This window comes from Parasteatoda tepidariorum, chromosome 4 (assembly GCF_982258835.1).
Source record: "Parasteatoda tepidariorum strain Cologne lab strain chromosome 4, Ptep-v5.0, whole genome shotgun sequence".
Lineage (NCBI taxonomy): Eukaryota > Metazoa > Arthropoda > Arachnida > Araneae > Theridiidae > Parasteatoda > Parasteatoda tepidariorum.
Genome location: NC_141758.1, coordinates 58,404,589 through 58,428,929, shown reverse-complemented (window position 1 = coordinate 58,428,929; position 24,341 = coordinate 58,404,589). Strand labels below are relative to the sequence as shown.

Here is a 24,341-nt window from a genome sequence, read left to right as displayed (position 1 = left end):
ATGGCAGAAAAATGGCTTTTGTTTATTTGGTTTATCAACCAATGGCCTTAAATATTTATTCGAATTGTATCAAGCATAGTAATATTTCTGCCATTTTGGATTGAGAAGCTTGCTGTATGAGTGTAAATATAAAATTCTTATTAAATTGTTTTCATCAGTTTTAATTTTTATTATTAAATTCTTGCTTCATTTTCTTTCAAGTTTGATGCTCCTCTGCATTATTTATCTTGTTGTTTATTCTAAATAAGACCAAAGCAAAAGCAAACAATCAACTAAATGGGTCATTTATGAAACAAGTATTGAGATTATTGTGTAAAATATATCATATTTTTCGGCGGAAGCGCCACGGCGCTGCCGAAAAAAAAGTTTTTTTTCTTCCTACATGCCGCACTTCCGATTAAATATTCTTTAGTAGCAAAAAATTTTTTCAAGGAAAGTTGTTTTAAGATGAAATAATTTTCTGAGAGAAAGACTATTAAAAAAAATTAATAACGAAGTCGACGAAATATTCGCCGGTATCGCGATCTGCTGCAGAACATCGGCAATTGTAATTTGAGCAAACAGAAAGGGAAGTAATAGGACCCTAAACCCGGCACTCACAGGACTGACAAAATGCCGAACTTCGGATCTCTTTCGGAAATTCCAATATGGCCCCCAAATATTACTATAATTCAATTCCATTGTTAATTTCAGAAAAACCAATAAATTTAGTCAAGTTTCGATCGTAGATTATGATGGGGTGAATTTAAAACTGGCCCATCTTAAGAAATTTTACTAATCAAAATAATAATCTATATAATATAATCAAGAGGAAATAATCCGAATCCTATGAAGAAGAAATAATCGTATCTTCTTTGGAGCGAGATCATAGTTCTCATTTTTTCTGTTAGATAACATTTTGTTTTAACAAAAGACGATTACCTCGCAAGGAAAAAAAAAAGCTAACAAGGAACTACCAAAAAAAAAAAAATTAACAATTAATGCTAAGAAACTAACAATGAATACAGGGTTCCCACGGTCCTTGAGAGTCCTTGAAAGTCCTTGAATTTTTTATTGCTAAATTTAGGTCCTTGAAAGTGCTTGAAAACGTCTTAGGTCCTTGAAAAACTTGATAGGTCCTTGAATTTGTCCAATACTGCCGGCGGCCCTTTTTATAAAACACCCGCGGATCTTTCTCGTTCTTTCTGATTTGTTCCCGAGCTCTCTCACGTGGTTTTTAACGCCACCGTTTCTAACCGGACCTAGCGTCTTGGTGTCTGCCAAGCGCGCGGAGCACAGCAGACAATCAATGCATTTGGGGCGAGACTCCACTTCATCTTCTGTCGCATATGCTTAGATCTTCTTTTTTCTTATCGCAACTGGAATACTCTCGAATTTCGTAACAATATGTACCTTGTAGTTTTCAATAAATTTGACGTTTTACCATCCGCACTTGTCCTTACGTTTGCGCCATTTCAAAACTTTATTGTAAAGCGTATTCGCAAAGGCACGGCTTCGTATTTGTGTTATGTAGTTTAGACTAGTTATGCCTGGGAAGTGCTATTTTAATCCCCAATGGATGGATAATCAAGCTTATAAAGAATGGATTTTATCGATGCCCAAAAAGAAGTTCAGAGCCAAGTGCCGATTATGCATGAAGGAGATCGATATCGCAAAAATGGATGAATCTGCTCTGAAATCACACATGAAAGAAAGGTAAAACAAAAAAGCAGTCTCATGCCCTGAATTCTCTTTTTCCAAAGACATCAACATCTAATTCATCTGGTGTAAATACTCCTTCAACATCGTGTGCCCCATGTGAAACAGAAACTTTAGTGGCCGAGGTAACATTGTCTTCTTATCTGGTCAAAAGGAATGTGCTTGATGCTGAAATTCTCTGGAGTCTGAAGTGCATCACTAGTAATTATTCATGTAACTCCTGTGAAGGGATTAGTAAATTGTTCTCCAAAATGTTTGCTGATAGCTGTATAGCGAGACAATTTTTTTGTAGTGCCACAAAGTGAGCCTATTTGGGCTCCTTTGGATTGGCACTATACTTCAAAGGGATTCTTATAAATGAGCTACACTGTACTCTTTGATGAGACGTTAAATCAGTCTCTACAATCTAAGCAGATGGACATTATGGTAAGGAATTGATAATAAAGTTTGCACTAAGTATCTTATCTCCCAATTTATGGGTCCTGGAACTGCAGAAAATATTTTGTCCTCTTTTTACAAATGCATGGATGATGGTTAAAAGCTCTCTAAAATACTTCAATTATCCATGGATGGACCCTATGTCAATTGGAAATTCTATTAGAAGCTTCAGTATGAATTAAAAGAGAAATATTCCCACCAGGTCATATTCATTGGCAGTTGTGGATAACACATAACGAATAATGCTTTTAAACATGGTGAAAATGGGATATGTTCCTTCTAATTTTTATTTTCAGAAAGAATTGTTGCTGCATAACATTTAGAGAAGGTTGTGTAAATTATGGATGAATAATTTCAGAAACGATGTTTAATAGAGGAGAGGAGGGAGTTATGGAATAGTCATGGAATATGGAATACCTAAGATTTAGCTCTGTCTTTCATGCAGCCTTCACATGGAAATACACAGGATTAAAGGATTTCACCATTAACACCTCATTACCATTAGTTATAGATTGTGCTGAAAATGATTTTGTGAATTAATATGTAAAACCAGTAGGGTTGTTTTTAAAAAATATACATTTTAGTCCATAATACATATACTCTCTTCTCTCTATATAGGCAAAGCATTTAGGTATTATATTTGAAATTAATTATTGCCACAACAAGCATTGTTGCTTCTAGTAAAATAGAAGAGAATAATTTTTAAAATTGGTCTTAGATTAAGGTCCTTGAAAATTTTGTTGAGGTCCTTGAAAAGTCCTGGAAAGTCCTTGAATTTCAATCTCATCATAGAGTGGGAACCCTGGAATAACAACAAAAAACAAGCTAAAAACTAATAACAATAAAACACGCAAACAGCTATTAACAAGAAGAAAAAAAACAAGCTAACTAATAACAAAAAAAAACAAAACAAATTAGCTGTTAATAACTAATAAAAAGCGGCAAAATAAAAAAATTTATTAATTGAATAAAAAACCGCAAAAGGGATAGAATTCATTTTGTTGTCCACATGGTAGTTTCAATGTCAACTGGGTGTGGCCAATTTATGGTCAAACAGAGGAGGGAAATATGGGGACAAATCAGTAAAGCACAAGCCCAGCTGTCAAGATTGATTGATCAGTTTTTTCCAACTTGCATTTCTTTATTTTGTTCATTGGAAATGCAGGTGTTTTTACTTCTCAATTTATTTTAAACTGATTAAGAAACAGATGTTTCCTTTGACACAGATTTATTATTTTTTTTTCAAGGTTCTTTTAAAAGATAAAATAAAGTAAGTTACTTCAACAGAAAAAAATTCCAAATAAAAAGAATATATCTGATTTTTTTTGTCTCATCAATAGAAATTTCTTAAAGAAAAAGAAAAAAATTAGATCAGATTAAGTGCGGAATTTTGAAATGCTGGATTAGGGGTCCCATACCCTTTTCTTTTCCCCAACCCCTTTAAAATATAACTGATTGATTTCTCCTAAGCAGCTCCAGTAGAAATGACACATGGAGGAGGTGGGGTACACCCCTCTTTTAAACATTTTCTTCTCCTTCTAAGTTCAGTCACATTGGGTTATTTCCATTGAAGGAGAGGGCATTTCTACCCACTAAAATTCCACCCGCTAAGATTGTGAAAGTGAAACTTATTTCCTCTTCGCTCATTCCTTCAGAATTTTTTTGGGGCCTGTTTAGTTATTTCTTATTCTTGTTATTATTATTAGTTATTTCGTTATTGTTAGCTGTTTCGTTATTATGTATTAGTTTTTCCTCAAATTGTTAACGGTAATAATTTTAAAATCTTTCTTTTAATAAATTTATATTTTATTTTTCTTGTTACATTGTTTTACGAATTTCTGTAATCAGTTCAGCATTAATTCAGCTACTGAACAAATATTTTTTTGCTGTTCTTCTGTTTTTTGGCACGGTGCCAACTGGTAAGAACAACATTATTTTATATTGTTTTCTCTTTCTTTTTTTTTTTTGCTGAAAGAGAAAACTTTTTTTGTTGCTTTTTTTTTGCTGAAAAAGAAATTTTTTATTATAATTTAGAAATTAAAACTTTACTTTATGAAATGCATACAAAAATTGAATTTTTTATTATATAGATATTCTAAATGGTAATTTAAAGGTCTCTTCTAAAAGGATGCTGATATGCGCGGTTTAGCGCCGGAGCGACGCTTACTATAACTTTTTTTTAAAAAAAAATTTCATTTTTATCGATGTGCGGCGCTTTCTCCGAAAAATACGGCACTTTTCTCCTTAACCCTTTTTCACTGTGATGAAATGTGGAACAAGCCGTGCCTAATTCCGCGCCCGAATTTTCACGTAAAGAGCCTAAGACCAGGGAGAAGGACAGAGAATTAGAGATTAGAAGACAAGATATAAAATACCTATCCACGTAAATAAGAGCCCATTCAGACGTTTTTGTTTACCCAGAAATTAAAACCGTGCGACATGAAATTAAACAACGAGCCTGACTCGTGATATTCAAGTTTGACCTAAAATTCTCATCTCGAGTCAGACTTGTGAAAATAGTGCAAGGGGTTAATTATTAGAAATTTTAAAAATCCCAACAATTCTAATGTTAAATTTTGTTGACATAAAGTAAGGTATTTTGATTGAACATTTAAATGTCATATTCCTATTAACAATATCGTTGCAGGTGATACATCCCCTGAAATCCAATGAAGATCCTATGTTAGTAGATGAATCTGGTAAGCATTTTATTATTATTTTCCGTATAGTTTTTTTTTAATAGCTACCTTTTATAATTTTTTGAATTAATTTACTTTACAGATGAGGAAAATTTAAATTTTGAGTCTGGTAGTAGTAGTGATGAATCTGATTATAACGATCCAGAAAATTATAAAGTTGACGAAAAGTTCAAATTGAAAGTGAAGGAAGCTCTAGGTTCTGCTGCAGATGTTAGTGATGCTGTAAGTACTTAATTAATTTTATCTTCCATGAATAAATGTATTTCTTTATCATTCAAAAAACTGAAGAGAAAAAATGTTAATTCTGTATAGTTTGTAAATAATTGTGCCTTATAGATATTTGAAACGGATATAGGGACTACAAACTCGAAACGCTAAAAAATTTCAGAAATTTTACAAGTTAATTGTATTTAAAGCATTTATGCAAATGTTATTATAATGTATATATGCTGTGATAAAAGTGCCTTTTGCACCAGTTATCCATATTTTAAAATAAATCAACTTGGAAATTCGGATTGAAATGGTTATAACCATTATTATTTGTTCCCAGAATTTCCCTTGCTCAATTACCAAGCTATTGTAAAACAAAGTGGGGAGTTGCATGTAGTTTACAAAGTCTTGCTCGAGGAAAATCCAGATTAAAAATTTACCTTTTTATTCCAAATTAGATAATTTATGTTTTTTTTTTTTTTTACTACTATGTACTTTAGAAAGCTTGATTTTGCATTTTTTTCATGTATAATTGAATTTTAAAATTAAATTTTGAGTTTTAAGGGCTATTTGTAAAAATGTTTTATTATTATTTTTATCTTAATAATGCTTGAGCTATTTTAGGCTGAATTAGTTTGGACTCAGATCTGCAAAAACAATTTGACTGTTTCATAAAAAATTTATTCAAATCTGATGCATGCTTATATGAACATATGCCTTTTTTTTAAAAAGTATTTTGAAATTATTATGTGAAATTTTTTTTTTTTTTTACTTAGTTAAGTTTTAGTTTTATTCATCTAATTATATGCATGAATAAGTCTTTGACTATGACCTTAAAATAAATTTAAATTTTTCTTGATAAAATAAAAAAAGGAAGTAGAAGGAATTGTTTAAAAAAAATTTTCCTTCAAAATGACAGTTGAACTTGGGCTGACTATTAATTTTTTTTTTACATTGTAGAAAATAGATTTTGTTAAATGCAACAAATTTGTTTAAATATTAATTTTGTTTTATGATTTTGTTGTTGTCCGATATGATAAGAAAATTACTTCAATGTATCAAAGAAACTTATTCAGGCTTCTGTTTTTTGAATATCTCATCCACTTTCGTAAGTTTTTTTGCTGTAGAAAGCAGCATTTAAATCATAAAATTTTCGTATATTGCAGCATAAAAAAATATAAAATTATATCACAAATCTGGGGGGGGGGGAAACAAAATCTAACTTTAGTGTTTTTACATGCAATTGAAACATTTAAGCTTTCGCTTTATAAAATTTGTCTAATTTTTCAGGAATCTGTTGTGTTATCTGACTCAGAAATGTTCAAACTAGATGATGCTTTGTCTCTAGCTTTTCGTGAGCGTGCTAAAACTGGTCACACTAAAATGAGATCTGAAGATAAGGCTATGTTAGATTTTAGGCTGAGGTAAGAAAAACTTTTGGTTATTAGTTTTTATTTTTATCCTTCATCATTTCATAATGCAGCAGACTCCTTATTTACCAGTATCAGATTGTAAAGAAAGCCTCCCCTATATATATATATATATAAAAGGAACGGAGTTCTCCCTAGAAACTAACTATAACAAATCAGAAGAAGAAAATATATCAAATGTTATTTGATTCATCATTTACAGAAAGAAAATGATTTCTTAGAAGACATTAGCACTAAATCTGACTTTACCAGTTTGCTTAAATTGTATTAAACTATCAATTTCCCTATGTATATTTTAATTTTTATTTTTTATTTTAATGCAAAAGTCAGATCGGAAAAATATGGTTTAAGGTTAAGACCGATTATATTTCTTTAATTTTTTTAAGTGTGGCTGCAGCTTTAATCACTTTAAGGCAAGATGCAAAATTCTCATTCACCAGTTCGGCTTAGATGACCAAATATTTATGGCTGGCAGGTAAGTAGCACAGTTTGACTCAAAATAAACAGTCAAAAAGTTGAAGTTTGTCAATAGGGCTGCAATTAACTGATGGTATTTCTGTTTTAATTTTCTGATATTATTCTTATTTTAATTAGTTTTAGTGATGTGTGGATGATATTTAGAGTGACTTAACTGGAGTCTTATTTAAAGTTTATATTAATATTAATATAATGAAGCAATAGATGTTATTCCATTTTTTAGTTCCTACATTCTTTTGTAGTTTTAAAAACCAAAAAGTTACCTATACTACATCTATTATCATTTTAAAAATTATTAATATTTTTCATAAAAATACTGACCAGCAAAATTTTTTTTTCTGGATAGTTTACCTTTAAATTGAAATTTCATGCTCTGCTTTAAATAATTCACAGCAGGCTCCACTGGCTCTGAATTATAGAACTTGTTCCAACTAAATACAACATTTAAACAGGGTTCTTGCTGTCCTAAAATGTCCTAAAAAAGTGCTAAAATTTTCCCCCAACTTTTTTAGGGCCTAAAAAGTGCTAAAATTTCTTCTGAGTGCTAAAAAAGTGCTAAATATTTTTTATTTTGGCGTTTTGAAATTTTTTTGATTGATCTGATTCCTTAAATCGGTTTCCCTAAATCCTTAAATTCTGTTTCCTTCAGCTCTCCTGCTGCCTCCATCTTTTAAGAAGATTCTTGGGCTTTGGGGAAAGAAGTTCTTTCTTCTGAGATTTTATGGGCTTTAAAAGTTGTAGAAAGCTACTACTTCTACAATTCTTCCAAAGACACTGGAAAATTAATTAGTTAAATGTTTCCAGACAGTTCATTAGCACGTCATTTCACCTGCAGTGAATCTAAGTTCTCTCTGTCATTTTGGACTTGCACCTCATTTTAGCATGCTACTTCTGAAGTGCATTGATAATGCCAAGTTTTATACATTGCTTTTTGATGAGTCTTTGAACAAAGTGACACAGCAGAAGCAGTTGGATATACATATCCACTTTTGGAACCCAGATAAGAACATTGTAGAGACGCGATACTTAACATCAGCTTTTCTGGGCCATTCTACAGCAGATGACCTTTTAACCTGCTTTTATGCATCAGTCAAAAATGTAGACCTGAAGAAATTATTGCAGATTTCTATGGACGGTCCTGCTGTCAAATGGAAGTTTTATAATAATATTCAAGAAGATTTGTTAAAAGAACATGGTGTTCAATACAATGCAATAGGAAGTTGTGGGCTTCATATTTTAAATAACGCATTCTACAAAGGTGAATCTGAAACAGAATGGCTCATTGGTTCCATCCTGAGCTCAATCTTCTATCTTTTCAAAGATTCACCCACAAGAAAAGAAGATTTTATTAATCAATCAACTGAGAACAAATTACCACTAAAATTTTGTAACCACCGTTGGCTGGAAAATGCACCTGCAGCTGAAGAAGCAATATTGCTTTGGGATGATCTGAAATCTTATGTGAAAAATGTTGGCAAGTTTAGAAAAGTGAAATGTAAATCCTTTTTAACTTTACAAGAAGCAATAAAAGACAAATTAATTGTTGTTAAGCTGAACTTTTTCTTAAATGTGTCGGAGCTAGTTTCACCATTTTTGAAACTTTAACAAGCAGATCGGCCACTTGTACCATTTTTTGCTGCAGATATCCAGGATTTGGTATTACATAGTGTGCAATTATATAACATTCTGAAGCCAGAATCTATAGAAAACTTAAATTCTCTGGAGAAACTGTACCATTTTAATTTTTGTGATGAAAAGAATTACGTCTTTCTGACAAAAATCAGTGTAGGTTTTAAAGGTGACCAAATTTTAAAGCAGCTATTGGCCTCAAAAGTTATTTCTGACAGGGATCCTATGAATATAAAGAAAGATTGCAGAAAGTTTATCACCAAAATGTTAGAAACATTACTAAAGTAATGTCCAATAAACTATTCTGTTGTAAGAAATGTTGCTTGCATCAATCCAAAATTAATGTCAGAAAACAAAAGCAAGTGTGTTCTAAAAATGAGAAACATATTAAATTACTTAAGTCAAAAAAAAAAGAAAATTGAGGAAAAAGATTGTGACAAAATTAAGCTGCAATTTGCATCATGTATAGATTGATTATGTAATTTTTACTTCATGAATCATGAAACCCTTTATTTGTATATTTTTAATATCATGCATAGATTAAGTATGTTATTTTTACTTTACATCGAGTGCTAATTTTTTTTTTCTTAGTCCTAAAAAAGTCCTAATTTTTGTTGTTGAAATAATTGAGCAAGAACCCTGTTAAACTTGTGTTCATATTTATCCAATTATGGTCTTATTTTATAATAGTTTTACAAATTCATAATTTTAATACAATTTTGCATAAATTTGTTTATTATGGGTATGGAGGCATTGTTTGACAATCCTAGTTAACTTAGAGTCTACTGTCTAGTAACCATATTTCTATGTTATTCATGTAACTCTAGAGTGAATGCCATAAAATATATGCAAATCTTAATATTATTTTGTAAAGTTGTGAGTGAAGATGAAAAAAAGAACTTTTTAGTATGTTATTCAGTACAGTAAATATGCTTTGTATGGAAATTTTTACGCTAGTTTACGCTAGCTTATTAAAATTATAAATGTATTTGTCTTAAGTTATACTGATTTATTTAATAAAAATAAAGGGAAAAGTTGACATGTTTTTAATTTGTAATTCATAAGTCAAATATTTTATCATTTTATACTAACTTTTGTTAAAGTGGCAACTAATCCACTAATCTTTTGACTTGAAACTTCTAATAAACTAATCGGCTAAGTTTTTGACTATTTGTTCTGGTTGCTTTCCTTAAATAAGAAAGTTTTTTTACATGATAAAAGTTTCTATTGAAGGCAAAAATGGAAGAAAAATTTTATACAAATATTAATAGTTCATGCTTTCAGAACTGTTTTTACAACAAAGGATAATTTAAATTTCAACATTCCTCTAGTGTTTCTTTCATGATAACAGGGGTCTGTCCAGGCCAAGTTTACTACTGTTTAGGAGTACCTTCACAAATTCAACTTTAAGAAAAATACTTTTAGTTTCACAAAATACTTTTTCTTAAAATTTAATTTTTTTATCGTGTAAGAAGCGATAAATCCATATTTTTGTGTTGATTTTTTATTATAGTTTTTAATTTTCTCAAATTATATCTAAATTTTTCGCAAAATAGGTACCTCTCAGAAAAGCCTAGACAGACTCCTGGATAATCATCACTCTTATAGTTATTTATTTATTTGAGAAATATTTTGCCTAAAACAAAGGCTGTTATTTACAATATTTTTTAGGCCGTATGATACTAATTTTTTAGAACAGAAGTCAGCGTAAGTTTTAAGGAGTGTATATTCTTTTGGCATTAATTTTGCCTAAAAGTATGTAATTAAATTTAGTTTTAATGGGGTTTATAACAACAAGAAACATTTATTAAGTATTCAGAAGAAAAAAAAATCCTCTGTATTATAATTATCATTATTATGAGGGATAACCAGTAGCTGGTGATTATTAGCTTTTACCTCCAATTTTTTTTTATGTGTTATGAAATGAAAATATTTCGATTTTGAAAGTTAATTTTTGCTGGCAGACTTAGACTTTTATGTGACCTAAAATTTATTTAATGTAAAGATTATATGTTCTAATAAAATTTTTCATTTTTGATTATGTTTAAGGTGCTTAGACCTAGTTGCCACATACTTGAAATCTGAACCACCTTTACAGTTAGTTTTACAATGCATTGAGCCTCTTTTAGCTGCATATGAGTTTAGTCATCGTAGTGAGCAACAGAATCATCTACTTTTCAAAATTGTGACAACTATCGAAACAATGACAAGAGTAAAAAAGGTAAAAATAATTTTTCCTTTCCTATTGTTATGTATGCATGTTATTGCTAAAGTTTAAGATATTTAAGTCATTATGGAGAGGGTAGAGAAACTGTAGATGTGCCCACATGTAGTTTACATAATTTTAAAAAAAATATTACATATAAAAATAGTATTTTTTTCATTCTAGACCTGGGTGGCAAAATATGGTCCTGAATAAATTATATTAAACCTAAGCTCACAGTTTTTTTTGTATGTGTGTGGGGGAGGGGGTAAAAACCTGCTCTTTTTTTTAAATCAATTGTTATACCTTATTTGACTTTAAATATTTATTTACAAATCTTAGTATATAATATTTTGATAAATATAAAAGTATCACTTTAAATTTATACAATTATTTTTTGTCTTTTAGATAAAAGTAAATTGTTTTTTTTTTTCCTCACCTAATAATACTTTGAACTTTTCTAATGTTATTTTAATATTCGTTTTGCACTGAACAAATGCAAAGTGCAAGGTAGAATAAGTTCGTCTTTTTCTTTTTCTTTAAATAAGTTCTAGAAAATGAGTAAAGTATGTAATTAGTAGTACTGTTATATAAAAAATGTTTTTTTTTTTTTAAATTTTTCCAAACAAAAAGATAATGATAATGAACAATAGTTCTGTAGTAAGTTGGTCCAGAAAACCTTTACATAATTTGTTTTAACAAAGAAACAAAGCTTCATCAAAAGGTAAAAATAAATAGAAAAATATTTTATGATTCTAAAAAACAGTAAAAAACAATCTAACAAAAACAGCACCGTAAACCGGGGCGAAGTCTACCCATTTTAGTTATATTTAATTTTCACTATTTTAAATTGCAAATAAATTTTTTTTTACCGACGGAGGACTTAGTTCAGACTCTAAGGAAGATGGCGCTGTAGTAGTTTGATCCGTTTTTATTTATTTGGTGTCTTTTTAACCGACCTGTTCAAACGTCTTTTGAGAGATTTGTATTGAAAATCAGCAAACTTTTAGTTGGTGCTCCGTAAGTATATTATTATTACTATTTTCACTTTGGTTAAGTGATAAACTTATCTAAGACTAAGATTACATTAATTTTATATGAAAAAAAACAAAAAGAATGTAAGTTTTGCTGTTGTAAACAAAAAGCCAGAATTCGCGGGGCGAGTCTACCCATTCGTATTTAGTTTTAGTAAAGCATAATAATATAATTTAGAACTTTGTTTATATTAAAATTAAGTCATTTTAAATGAATTTGAGTATATTATTTTAATTCTGCATTGATAAATTTATCATTAATAAGAAAATTTATGGGTTAAATATAAATGTAAATATAAAATATGTTTATTTTACCTATTTTTTCAATTTTTATATTACAAAATTAACTTTTTTTATTTAATGCAAGTTAAATAAATTATTATTTATAAATTATTATTACCTCCCAAAAGAATGGGAAAAAGATTTTTCATGATTCCCAATGTTTGAATTTCGATTTTGTTAATAATCTTTAATTATTGTTATTTATTAATTATTTAATTGTAAATTTATGTTAATTTAAATTTATTTTTATCAACAATAATCAGATAAAAATGTTATTTTATAATGTTAATGATTATAAAAACAAAACTGTGATCAAAATGTGATAATCGATCAAATACTCAATTTGTGTTATTTTATGAATAAAAAAATGGAATATATAATAAAGTTATGAATTTTACTTCATAAATATCCTATATAGTAACTTAAATAACAATTTAATAGTAAAATTTGATTATTTACAATGTTAACATTCATTTTAGTAGAATGGGTAGACTCGCCCCATACGAGAGATTTGTCAGCAGTTCTATAAAAATATACAGTAACAGCGTAACTGTTAATATTTTCTAAAATCGATTTCACAGCTTTAAAGAGGGATAAATAGCAATTCCGAAACACCTATTAAAAGCCTTTTTTCTCTAATATTTACAAAAGTTTGACCACTTGAAAGTTGGTAGACTGAAAAAATGGGTAGACTCGCTCCGGTTTACGGCATATTTCTTTCACCTTAAGTATGCTTTTATCTCTGGTTCCCAATGAGAAATTGAGTTCCCAATGAGACCGTTTATTAATACCAAAATATGACACTACAGTACGTTTATTTTTCATTCTAATAAATTGTTATTTTGCTATGAAAGTTTCTTTTACACTAAAATTGTTCTCTTTTAAAATAAAATTTAAACCCAATTTAACCTACTAGGTCTTTTTTTTTTCTTCCAAAAAGAAGTCCAGTTTATTTTAAAACTTTTTATTTTGGTGATTCTTGTATATAATTAGTATGTTTCAGTTAGCATTTTATGTAATTTATAATTACTGCACATAGTCTTTTATGAATAATGAACCTCAATAACATTTTTTAGTTTCAACATTACGAAAATGTTGGAAAGTCTGATTTGAAAAGAATATTGGAAATGCTTATAGAAAAGTGCCATAAAGGTAAGTTTTTTTTTCTTAAACTATTTTTTTCTACTTCTATTTTTGTAAAATTGAAATTTCCTTTCCTATCTTTACTTTTTTTTAATAATATTGTTAAATTCATGTAGATACTATATAATTTTATATTTCAGAGGTCAATGCAAATGTGGCTAATAAACTTTATTCACTCTGTGTTTTTGTGGTAAGGGTTAAAATTTGTTACAACATTTTAATAAAAAATTGAAGGTTGATTTATTATGCAAAAATATAAATTATTTGATTTTTTTTAGGTTTCTTGTTTTAGGCGACTAGAATCTCAAAAGTCTCCTGAAAAGGTAGGTTAATACTAAAAACTATATCCTATACAATTGAATCGTAAATAATCTCTATGCAAAGGCTGTTTTTTAAAGTTTTATTTATAAGCATTTTAAAAATCAAACTTGTATTGGTTCATTGAATGCAACATTCTTTTAAATCAATGAGCCTATGGCTAAAATTTGAATATTAAATTTTGATTTAAAAAATGTTTCACAAAGGATTGATTTATTAGATAAGAGGTGTTTTTTCAAATAAAAGTGATTCTTTAAAGCATACTAAGAAATAGAGAGAGTTATGAAAATGATTTTATTATTCAGTTTATTTAACATTATTAATTACTCTTAAAGTATTTTAATTATTATGTATTTTGAATTTTTTTGATTTCATTACAGAAATCAAGCAAAACTCCTTCCTACCTTAAACTCTATTTATCTGCATTGGAAAACTTTGTCAAAGGAAGGTAAGAAAAAAATGTCTGATAAAAATAAAACATATTTATTTATCCTAGTGTTTAATTTTTGACCTATTCTGAACTAATATCCCTTGTTTTTTTTTCCAACAGCAGTAATTTATTTCCTCAATTCTTTGTGTCACTGATGCAATCCTATCCAGTAAGTACCATATGTTTAAATCTTTCAAAACTAAAAATAAATAAAAATTTTATTATATTAATGTATTGAAATGTTTTTGAATCAATATAATAATGCATGATTTTATTATAGTAATTATTCTATATTTGTCAGTGTCAAAAAAAAAATCAATGATTCAATGATGTCAATTCCAAAAATAAATTTATGATTTTTTTTTTTTTGAATACTTAGTTTTCAATAAATCTAATTTCCAAACACTTTCTCAAAGCTTGACATGTGATGTTATATTTGATATTTTTATCGTAGATTATAATAATAGCCATTTCTAACAAGACCTCTTACATGACTTCCTCAATTTATATTACTAGTCCTTATCTAAGTGCAAACCTTGATAAATATTTCAGAATTCTCTCACCTGTTTCCTAAACTAAATAACTTGAGTCGCTGAGAAACGTTATGCTACGTCAGAGTTAATATTTTCTGCTTAAATCATCTGGGATTTGATCTTTGCTTTTGGTTGCTCAACCAGCAAACTTTTCTGAATGATTCAGATTAAAAGTGGCTCAAGCCACCCACTATTCATTTCTTGTTTTTGGAATCTGGTCATGCTTTAACCTAGTGTCATGTCTGCTAAGCCTAGGGGTTAATGTAAATGGTATTCTTAAGCTAGGGATTTTCATGTTATTTTATAACTATCTTATTTTCAAATTATTAAGATTGTACTGGATCAATTTTTCATATTCCAGGGTAAAAGCACAGGGAAGGTCTGAAAAAAACTTGGGAAATGTCAGGGAATTTAAATAAAATAACTAAAATATTAGGGAATAAATTAATTTGAGGTACCTTAAAGTCTCATGTATTTCTAAAGCTCTGCTAATAAATATATTACATTGTGCTCATTAGAAATAGATTGAGTTAATACATATTTACATGTTCACCTAATGCTTGAGCTTCAATGTTTGGTATTTTGTTTTAACGCTGTAAAACTTGATCTTATAAATGGCTTTTAACGTCATCAATGAAATGAACTAATACCATAACATCTTATTTTATAAAAAATCTAGGATACTGCTTGGAACATTATGGAAAAATTTAAAGAGTATGCATTTTGTAGTAGTATTCGGATGTATAAGCAGACACAATGCCTTGGATTACTTTCTGAAGCTGTTAAATATGCTAAAGTAAGATCTTGATTCTAGTATTTTTTGTAAGTTTTGAATGATCTAGTTGAAAATTTTTTTTTTTAAATTTCGTCGTTAAAATAAATTATTTGTTTTAGGCACAAACTCCGATAAAAACTTTTGAATGGGTAGCATTCTGTCAAAATTTTGTGCCTGCAGTTGCTGGGGTAAGTTTTAAGTCTTTCATTATCAGATATATTAAATAATGTAAGGTTATTTTTATTAAATCATTATTTTCTGGTTGAATTTTTTCCTGCATTTTGTATTTGGTATTATTCTCCAATTCTGTTATTTAAAGGTTGATATCCGTTTTATGATACTTATGACTTAACATGATCATGTTTTAACTTTCATCAAGTTAATATCAAAACGATTCCAAGCCTATTTCTAATGAATAAAAAGAAACAGGCAGTGTTTATTAAAAATCAGCAAAATATTAAATACATAAATTAGACCTAGTTATATTGAGCATAGCTTAGGATTTGGATTGATTACTCCTACAAAAGGATGGGTAATTGATTGCTTTGTCCTTTCTTCGATTATATGTAAAAATAATATAATTCTTCGGAATTGTCTCGAATTATCTATTGTCCCCAGTTATTTTTGAGCTAGAAAAAGGCACGGTTATGTGGTACGGGAGTTTTCTGTGGATACCTGATGACTACTACCACACCTCCATTTGCCCTACAAAAATTAATTTAACTTGGTAGTATTTTTTATTGGATTATAATAAAGGATGAATCTCAAATCTTTGTGCCTAGCCCATTATGTAGATCTGCTATTTTATTTGCCAAATCAAAACACAAAAATGTATTTTAAAAAGATTCAGCATACCCTTAACACTACTTTTACTTAAATATATTTTATATAGTCTTAAATTTCATTCAACTAATACATGATGCTTAGTCTTTACATATTACAATTTAAGTTATTTATGATTATATTAAAAAAAAAATCTCAGTGTAAATTTAGTACTATTTTATATGCATTATCTAAATGTTTTAATTGTTATTTATATAGACCGGGATAAAAAATGGTATGTGATATTTAATTATCAGCTTAATGTACATATTTAGCTTTATTTTATAATTATGCTTAACAATACACGATTGTAGTTATTTGCTGTAGTATATAAAGTAATTCCTAATACTGATTCTAGCTAATTTCTTATTTCATACTAGATACTTATTTTTACATACCTATTTTTATGCAAGTCCCCAGTAGCAAAATTTACAAAGTCAATCTACTGAGCTATCTTCAAAAATTCACATTTGATTCTGATTTTAAGGTTGTTTGGCAGAGACTATTATTGTAAAAATAAATTAATCCTAATCTAACATAGATTTAGTTCAGTTTACAAATAAGAAAAAAAGTTATTCACAAAAGCTTCCTGCTATTTGAATTTTGTACAATACTTTTGCTTTGCCCAAAAAGAGAAAAAACAGATACATTTGCTGAGCCCAATAAAAAAAAAATTCAGAAAAAAAAAGGTTTAACTTGCAGATAATAACATTAAAACAATTTCTTCTCATTTAAAAGGAAGAAATTATCAGAGTTATAAATTATGGTGTTCTGATGTGTGCCTATTTAAAGATTCTTCAAATGAAATTCATTACCAATTCATCACAGAAACCTTGCAGACAAAAAAAGAAAACCAGGAAAAAAAAACAATAAGTGTTTTTTTTCTTTTTCAGTATCAAATTTTTAAAAAAAAAATCTTATTTTTCATAAATGAAGGTAGAAAAGCTAGCAATTTTTTTATTATTTCAAATATCTGTGGTGGAAAATAATCTCCAGATGCTGGTATTTTCTTCAGCATTCTCTGCCATGCCGGAGGGTTTCTGCTACAGGGTGTTAGAAAACTTCTAGTATGCCTACTCATTTCCATAAACAACACATTTCGAGTAATTATGTGATATGATATGAATGGCTTGTGTTTAACTATAATCAGTGCACATAATAATAAATAAAAAAATTAACACTGAATAATTTTTGATCTAAGTCCAATGGTTGGATTTTTACTTCAACCCTAAATGATTCAAGGATCTAATTAATGTTGATAATATTTTAAATTTAATTTATGAAAACCGACCCAATAACGTATTGTCTTTTAATAAACCTACCTTTTTTTTTAAAAAAAAAAAGATTCTTGACTTTTAATATATAAGGGGAGGGTTAGCCACAATAGTTTAGATATGAGAGGAGCCAAAAATTTAGACCTATCTATGTTATTTTGCGGTTTGGTGTATTTTGATATATCTCTTGAACTTTTTAAGCTTATCAAAATATTTTTGTATGCAATTATAATTTTTTTATACAAAGTTTTTTTCATAATTTTAAATGACAATATACAAAATTTGAATAAAACCCAATAAATAGTTTTAAGTTCTTCATTTTTCAAAATGTAGTATATTTAAAAATTTAATTTGTTAAGAATTATTCTATTGATTTTATGCAAATTTTGCTTTAAAAGATGTAAAAATTTGTGTGTCTTACAATTCAAAATTTTTAAACTCCAATAAAAAAAAGATTGTTTAATTTTAGTTGTTTTTTTTTCACATTATTTTTGAGTAGAAAAATTTTGGGTTCACTTATAAAGCCATCCAAACTTCATCCAATTTTCCAAACTTCAACTACCCTTATAATTTGAAGACTAGGAATCTGAATCCATCTTAAAAAAAGCTATTTTTATTTAAGGAAGTACATTTTTGTGTTGGGTATTGTAACTTAAAATATACATACCATCAAGATTGAGTCCTAGTATGTTAAAATCCAATCATTAGATTAAAAGTTAATCAGGGTGTACACTTTTTCTATTTTGCTCACAGTACATTAACAAAAAAATTAAAATTAAAAAAAAAATCAATAATATGGTTATATTATTGATTTTTTTTTTTTAATCTTGATAAAAGTTTTAAAAATCATTTAAGAATGGCAAAAAATCTTAACATACCAAAAAATATATGTCTAGTTTTATCTGCAATATTTCCTTGAAATAAAACTTAAGCAAAATTATCAGCTCTATTTATACAAGTTATGAGGTAAACTAATGTCATTGTTCATTAATAATATGTTCAAATAGCGAATAAATTTATTATCATTCTAACAATGTTATTCCATCTCTCCTAGTCACTGAAACTGTCTTTGACACAGTCAGCTATCAAACCTGTATACTTCACTGAGCTTCTAGAAGTGCTAAGTGCATGCCATTCCATCTCTGAAGAAACAACAAAAACGGTAAATATATCACACGCCCTGATGTTTAAATCTTATTTAGCAAATAATAACTGATAAAATCTTTTTTATATTTGTTTTAGTAGTTGTACATGCAGTAATCTATGCTGCAATAGTTCATTTTCTTCTGGGGTTTCATTTTTAATATTTAAATTTAATCCAATTTTATAAGGTATCATGGAATTATGATATCTTAATCTTTGCAATAGGAACATTTGTGAAAATTTCTGTATCCTAGAGAATAGGGGGAAAATGTGTGTTCAGTTGGGAAACCAAGTAGTAAAAGTTAGTGATTAGCAAGTTTCTAGCAACAATGGGTATCAATGTTGAAGATAATAAGTTCCAGTTTTGTAACTTTGGAAGGGAACACAAGTTTTTGTAACCTAAGTATCACTTAAGGTGTTTATTTTAACAAAAGCTTTACATAATTTTTTTCCTGCTCATCATTCAGGAAATCTCGCTTTGAGTGTGCAAATGACTGCTTTTTAGTCCTTTGTGATCTTTTCTCCTTTAACAAGATATACCTACAGTGGGTGATTGAGCTGAGCATATGGGGGTTGGTATTCCTGGAAAAAAGGGGTATTCCTTAAATTCTCTGGATGATGAATTATCAAGGACTGGCTCCGGTGTGATTTTCTGTGGCCCCAAACCAGCTTTGGGAATCTCTCCCACATCTTTCAGGACTTCTATTTTCAAGCTCTATGGCTAGATTGTCTATGAGCAGTAGTGTAACTAGTACAGTCAGAGACAAGCAAAGGAGTTAAATCTTGACTGACCTGGTGTGTGTCAATAAGAACATGATGGCAAGAGGAAGATCATTGGTCTGGTCACTGTACTCTCAGGAGACACCTCTACATTATGGGTATTGTATTCGATCCACTTTGTTGCGGTTGTTATGTTGAGGAAGAAACTGCATGACATATTCTTTGTGATTGTGAAGTCTTTTCTGCTGAAAGATTTGAGCATCTGGGGCAACATTGCGTTAAGTCCTGGGAACTACAGGACATTCCTGTATTTGCTGAATATTGTTTGAGCTATAAAGCTTTTCTGTTAGTCAAGATCTAGGATTTGAGTGCAATCAACCTCTGGTCAACATACCGTGCTCCTTGGAGCTGTAAGTCTAATCTACTCATGGGAAATTATAATCCCCTTTCATATTTTAGTGTTATTGTATTAAAAAATGTTTTTTCTATTCCTATAAACTTCCTATGTGATCACTAAAGTCACTTTTTTTTAAAAGTGGTTGTTACCCTTGAAATCTTTAATTAATGATAACTTAGGCAAAATAGGCTCACAAAAAATGAGAGAGAAAGTTTCTAAGGAATCAATGCTGGTACAAAAAGGTTATATTGCATTATTATTTATAAAAAAAGAAAGAGATGTTATCCAATTTATTATACTTTTGATAAAATATAACTTTGTTTGATAAAATGGTATCTTTTTTTCCCCTTCTCCAGTTGATTCTCAGAGATCATTCTGATTTGCTCCCACTTCTGGAACAATTATCCACGCAAAGTCAAAAGCGACTGTCTAAAAAGAGCAGACGCTTGTTGAGAACAGTGACACAGAAATTAGGAGGGTAAGTTAATGAAGTTATGTTTTATAAACTAATATGTTGCTCGTGAAATATACTTATGATTGATTGCTAGTTGTTATGTAGTAATAAAAGTACAAAGGTCTGAATAGATAGTTAGATAAACTTGCTATTGTCTATTGTAATAATTCCTTAAGACACATTTTTCAACCTAAGAATTTTTTTTTAAACATAAGAGACAATTCTGTTATTTTTTCAGTTCTTATTATTTTATATTTCTTTTTAAAGAAAAATATTTTCTGCTTTTGTTAAATTTTTAACAAGGATGCAGTTATTAGTAAATAAGCACAAAAATCACATTGAAAAAAAGTGGTTGTTTCATAATGAAAAGATTTGGCATGTTATATAAAAACTTAGTTCCCCACAAAACATAAAAGCTTTGTATACTTACTATTAATCTCTTCACTACTGAAGTAAAAAATAACACAGCAAATAATGTCTTACAGTTCCAAATTTCTATTTTACTGTTAAAAGTCATAATAAGGTAAACAAAATATGAATTACACTGCCAGGTGGCTAATAATTTTAAGTACACATACATGGACCTCAGATTTTAAACTAAGTAAAAGCATATAAATATGTAAAATTGCACCTAAAATAGAAATGAACTAATTTGAATAATGTTACATATGATCTGTTTAAATACAATGATGAATATATTTAATAATTATTTAAAAAAAAAATAGATAAAACTTAAAATTTTTTAGAATTAAAGTACAATGCAATACTGCATTAAATCTCAGTTTCTAAAATATTTTATTTATGCAAACCCTGCAAAATAAATAATTATTTAAAAGAATCTAACATAAATTTAAAGAAAAACTTAATTTTTGAGGGTGAAATTTCAAAATTATATTAATATCTCAAGAAGTTCATGTTATTAAATGCATGTATGTACTTTAATATAGAATAACCAAATTACACATAAAAATTATACTAAATTGACATAAAATTAAATACTCATAATACTATGAGATTTCACTTGACAACTAAGTTGTCATAAATTTCTCCATACATATTAAGGTACACATATGTGGGCTTGCACGTTCTAGACTGTATTATTTTTAAATATTAAGTATAATCATACAGATCACATAACTACTAAGTCAAAAGAAATTTTTGTTTTGTTTAGAATCACCAAGTTATATAATATTTAAAATTAAATTTTAGATCATGTGGATTTTATTTCATTTAGATTACTTCTGTTTATGAGGAATTCTACCTAAATGACTTACATATTCTGCATCTGCTTGAATCCCCAGAGAGCTTAAGCCTCTATAAATGTTTTAGTGAGAGAAATTCTCTTATAGCATGTTCCACATATATATACTGAGGTAATGAAGAGGCTACGAGACATTTTGAGTCGATAAAAACATGTATAAATTGTATTAAATGCCCAACAACTGAGAGGCGAAAAAGGTTTTCAAAGTATTTTTTTATAAATTGGAAGACATAGCTTTTCTGTTTTTTCCCCTTATTTTTAATAAAAACCAACCTTTTCAGATAATTACTTAAACAGGATCATGGCAAAAAGTCATTTTAGATTCAGCAAAAGTTTACAAAAGACTTCACAAACATATCTTTTTTGTGATATTTATAAAAAAAAGTCTAAAATATCCACAATATCAACTATATTTCTCTAAATTATTTATTATTCCATACAATCCTTATCTTTTCTTAAGTATATTACATGCAATGTTTAAATATAGATCTACTATAAAAATTATTTCATTGTTGTATAATGTTATCATTTCTGTATACCAGAAGTGTTAGATCATATGTACTTAATTTTCATGAATCAAGCAAGAAATGTTGGCATACTGTTGAAATTCTAAAACAAAATACTTGCTTATGTCAATACCAAGTTATCTTTAATAAATGAGGCTTAGTGCATTAATAAGGCAAGTCTAAATTTCTTTTGTATTTTTGATTGTGAATTGCTTTGATTTGATATAGAATCGCTTTGATTAGTGCAAAAACTGCACACTAATGTAAAATCAGTATTCTCCCATATGAATTTTTTAAATTAATGGCTCTGCCAACAAATTGTGAATCTTTACTTACCTTGTTATTGGACTAAGCTTCTAATTGTTTTGTCAATCACATAGTTTAAAATATCTAATTTTTTTTTTCCCCTGAAGAAAAATAGATTCCAAGAAAGATAAAAAGATGCCAATCACACCAAGTCAATCAGCACAATCTTCTACAGAAACCACAAACTCAATTGAAAAATCTGATGTATCTTCAAAGAAGCGAAAGTCTACTTCTTTAGAGAAGAAGAAAAAGAAATTTAAAACTGGGGATATTAGTGAAAATTAAATTAGTATCCAAGTTTCTAAAACTACTTGTATAGAGTATTTTTTAACGTATATTTTTTAAGTGTATACTTTTCTGCTTATGATTTATTATTAATATGTTGCGAATATAATATTTAGCTATCGTAACATTTCCCAAACTAAGTTACCACATGTTATGCAAACACCTAAAAGGAAAAAGGGGGTAAAAGCAATGCTTATGTCAGATCCTAAAAAAGAATTTTATTTAGACAAAAAATTCCTTCAAGAAGTTTCAAAATTAATGAATAAAAACGAAAATTTTGACTTATGCTAAGTTACATATTTTATTTGAATTCAATCCTAAAGTGCTGAAAGTTAGATTATTACAATAAAACAGGGAAGTATTTTTGTTGACAAGGATAGAGAGGGTGTCTAAAATTGCTAAAAATATGTGTCCCCTTGACAGGATACATTCTCCCTCAATTGCTAAGTTGTTCAACTCATTTATTTCAATGAAATAAAAATTAAGTATACCTCATTACAATAATGTATTTAAGTACTTAGTAGTTAATTAGTTTTATTTATTGCAATAATTTTTTAATTATAATGGTTATATATAAAAATAGTGTAACATTTTTTAAATAAACTTTTTCTTACTTAATATTTCTCAGTGCTTCAGAAAAAAAAATTAAATTTTACTTTCCCCAAAAGATTAGATACAAGAGTTGATGTTTAACAAATTACACTTTGCAGTTTAGACACAAATAACACTAAATTAGAAGCTAGGTGGAAGTAGTGAAGATATTAGACAGAGAATAATCAAAGCAAGAAAATGTTTTAAGGGATTACATAAATTTTGGAGAGAGTCAAATATTGAAATAAAGACAAAAATAGTTGTTTACAAAGCTATTGTTAGAGCGGTACTATTATATGGCGCAGAAACCTGGAAACAGACTAAGATCGAAATACAAAAATTAGAAACCTTTCAAAACAAATGTTTAAGATTTTTTTTTAAAATTTTCTGGCCTTACAAAGTATCAAGTCAAAATCTATTAAAGAAAGCTAAAATAAAAACAATAGAAGATGAAATTAAAAAACAAAGATGGAGCTAGTTCGGACATATACTTAGAATGCCCAAAGAAAAAATTACATATGTTGTACTTACGTGGGCCCCTGATGGTAAAAGAACAAGAGGAAGACCCAGACTTACCATCCAGCGCATGTTTTTGGGCGAATTAAAAAAAATGTAGAATATCTGGCTGGGAGGAAGCAAGATCTATTGCTAGAGACAGGAGGCATTGGAGGGATATGCTAGAGGCCTTAAGTGCCCAAAGGCACGTAGAGGATAAGTAAGTAGAAGCTTGTTACCAAAACATGTTTTAAAATACATTTTTATATGTACTATTTTATATTTTATGACAATAAGGATTGTATTAAGATAGGTTAATTTTAGAGTTGGGTGGTCTGAGACTATTTCTTTGCCAAAATAAAGAAATTCTATTTTTACCAGCAGTAATTATTAATTTCGATCATTCAAAAATGTATATACCATAAAAATTTTAGAGTCGGAATAGATATATTTATGTTTCTTTCTAGTGTTAAGGCAGTTTAAATATTAATTCCACTGGTTTTTACAACTATGCAATGTAATAGAACTAAATATCAAACTTTTTCATGTTTTTGATTTAGTCATAACAGAGCAGTTCTGATTAGTATTTTCAATTTAGTACTATGAAACACACTTTGCTTCAAATTAAGTTCAGCGTGCCCTTCCTTATGCCAGGAAAAAGTGAAAATTTTTAAATTATTTTTTTCCCCCTTCAAGTTATGTTTTCTTACAATAATTAAGAATTAGATCTATAATATAAATAAGAGTTAAATACAATTTCTTCAAAAAAGACAACTAGCCGATCTTAT

At 28.5% G+C, this 24,341-nt stretch overlaps 1 protein-coding gene across 3 annotated transcripts in view; it reads left to right on the top strand.

Moving 5' to 3' along the window:
- Mybbp1A (MYB binding protein 1a) overlaps nucleotides 1-22,489 on the top strand; it is a 47,968-nt gene extending 25,479 nt beyond the window's left edge. For 2 of the 3 annotated variants that reach the window (XM_016065186.3, XM_087161180.1), the window contains exons 18-31: nucleotides 4,784-4,835; nucleotides 4,918-5,057; nucleotides 6,336-6,469; nucleotides 10,631-10,802; nucleotides 13,177-13,252; nucleotides 13,384-13,433; nucleotides 13,522-13,566; nucleotides 13,942-14,009; nucleotides 14,112-14,160; nucleotides 15,204-15,320; nucleotides 15,419-15,487; nucleotides 18,450-18,557; nucleotides 20,012-20,133; nucleotides 22,290-22,489. In XM_016065186.3, the coding sequence (XP_015920672.1) occupies nucleotides 4,784-4,835; nucleotides 4,918-5,057; nucleotides 6,336-6,469; nucleotides 10,631-10,802; nucleotides 13,177-13,252; nucleotides 13,384-13,433; nucleotides 13,522-13,566; nucleotides 13,942-14,009; nucleotides 14,112-14,160; nucleotides 15,204-15,320; nucleotides 15,419-15,487; nucleotides 18,450-18,557; nucleotides 20,012-20,133; nucleotides 22,290-22,467 (1,380 nt within the window). In that variant the 3' untranslated portion in view covers nucleotides 22,468-22,489. The remainder of the gene's footprint in view (nucleotides 1-4,783; nucleotides 4,836-4,917; nucleotides 5,058-6,335; nucleotides 6,470-10,630; nucleotides 10,803-13,176; nucleotides 13,253-13,383; nucleotides 13,434-13,521; nucleotides 13,567-13,941; nucleotides 14,010-14,111; nucleotides 14,161-15,203; nucleotides 15,321-15,418; nucleotides 15,488-18,449; nucleotides 18,558-20,011; nucleotides 20,134-22,289) is intronic. The other variant, XM_071182338.1, reaches the window with a different exon arrangement.
- The last annotated feature ends 1,852 nt before the right edge of the window (nucleotides 22,490-24,341 follow it).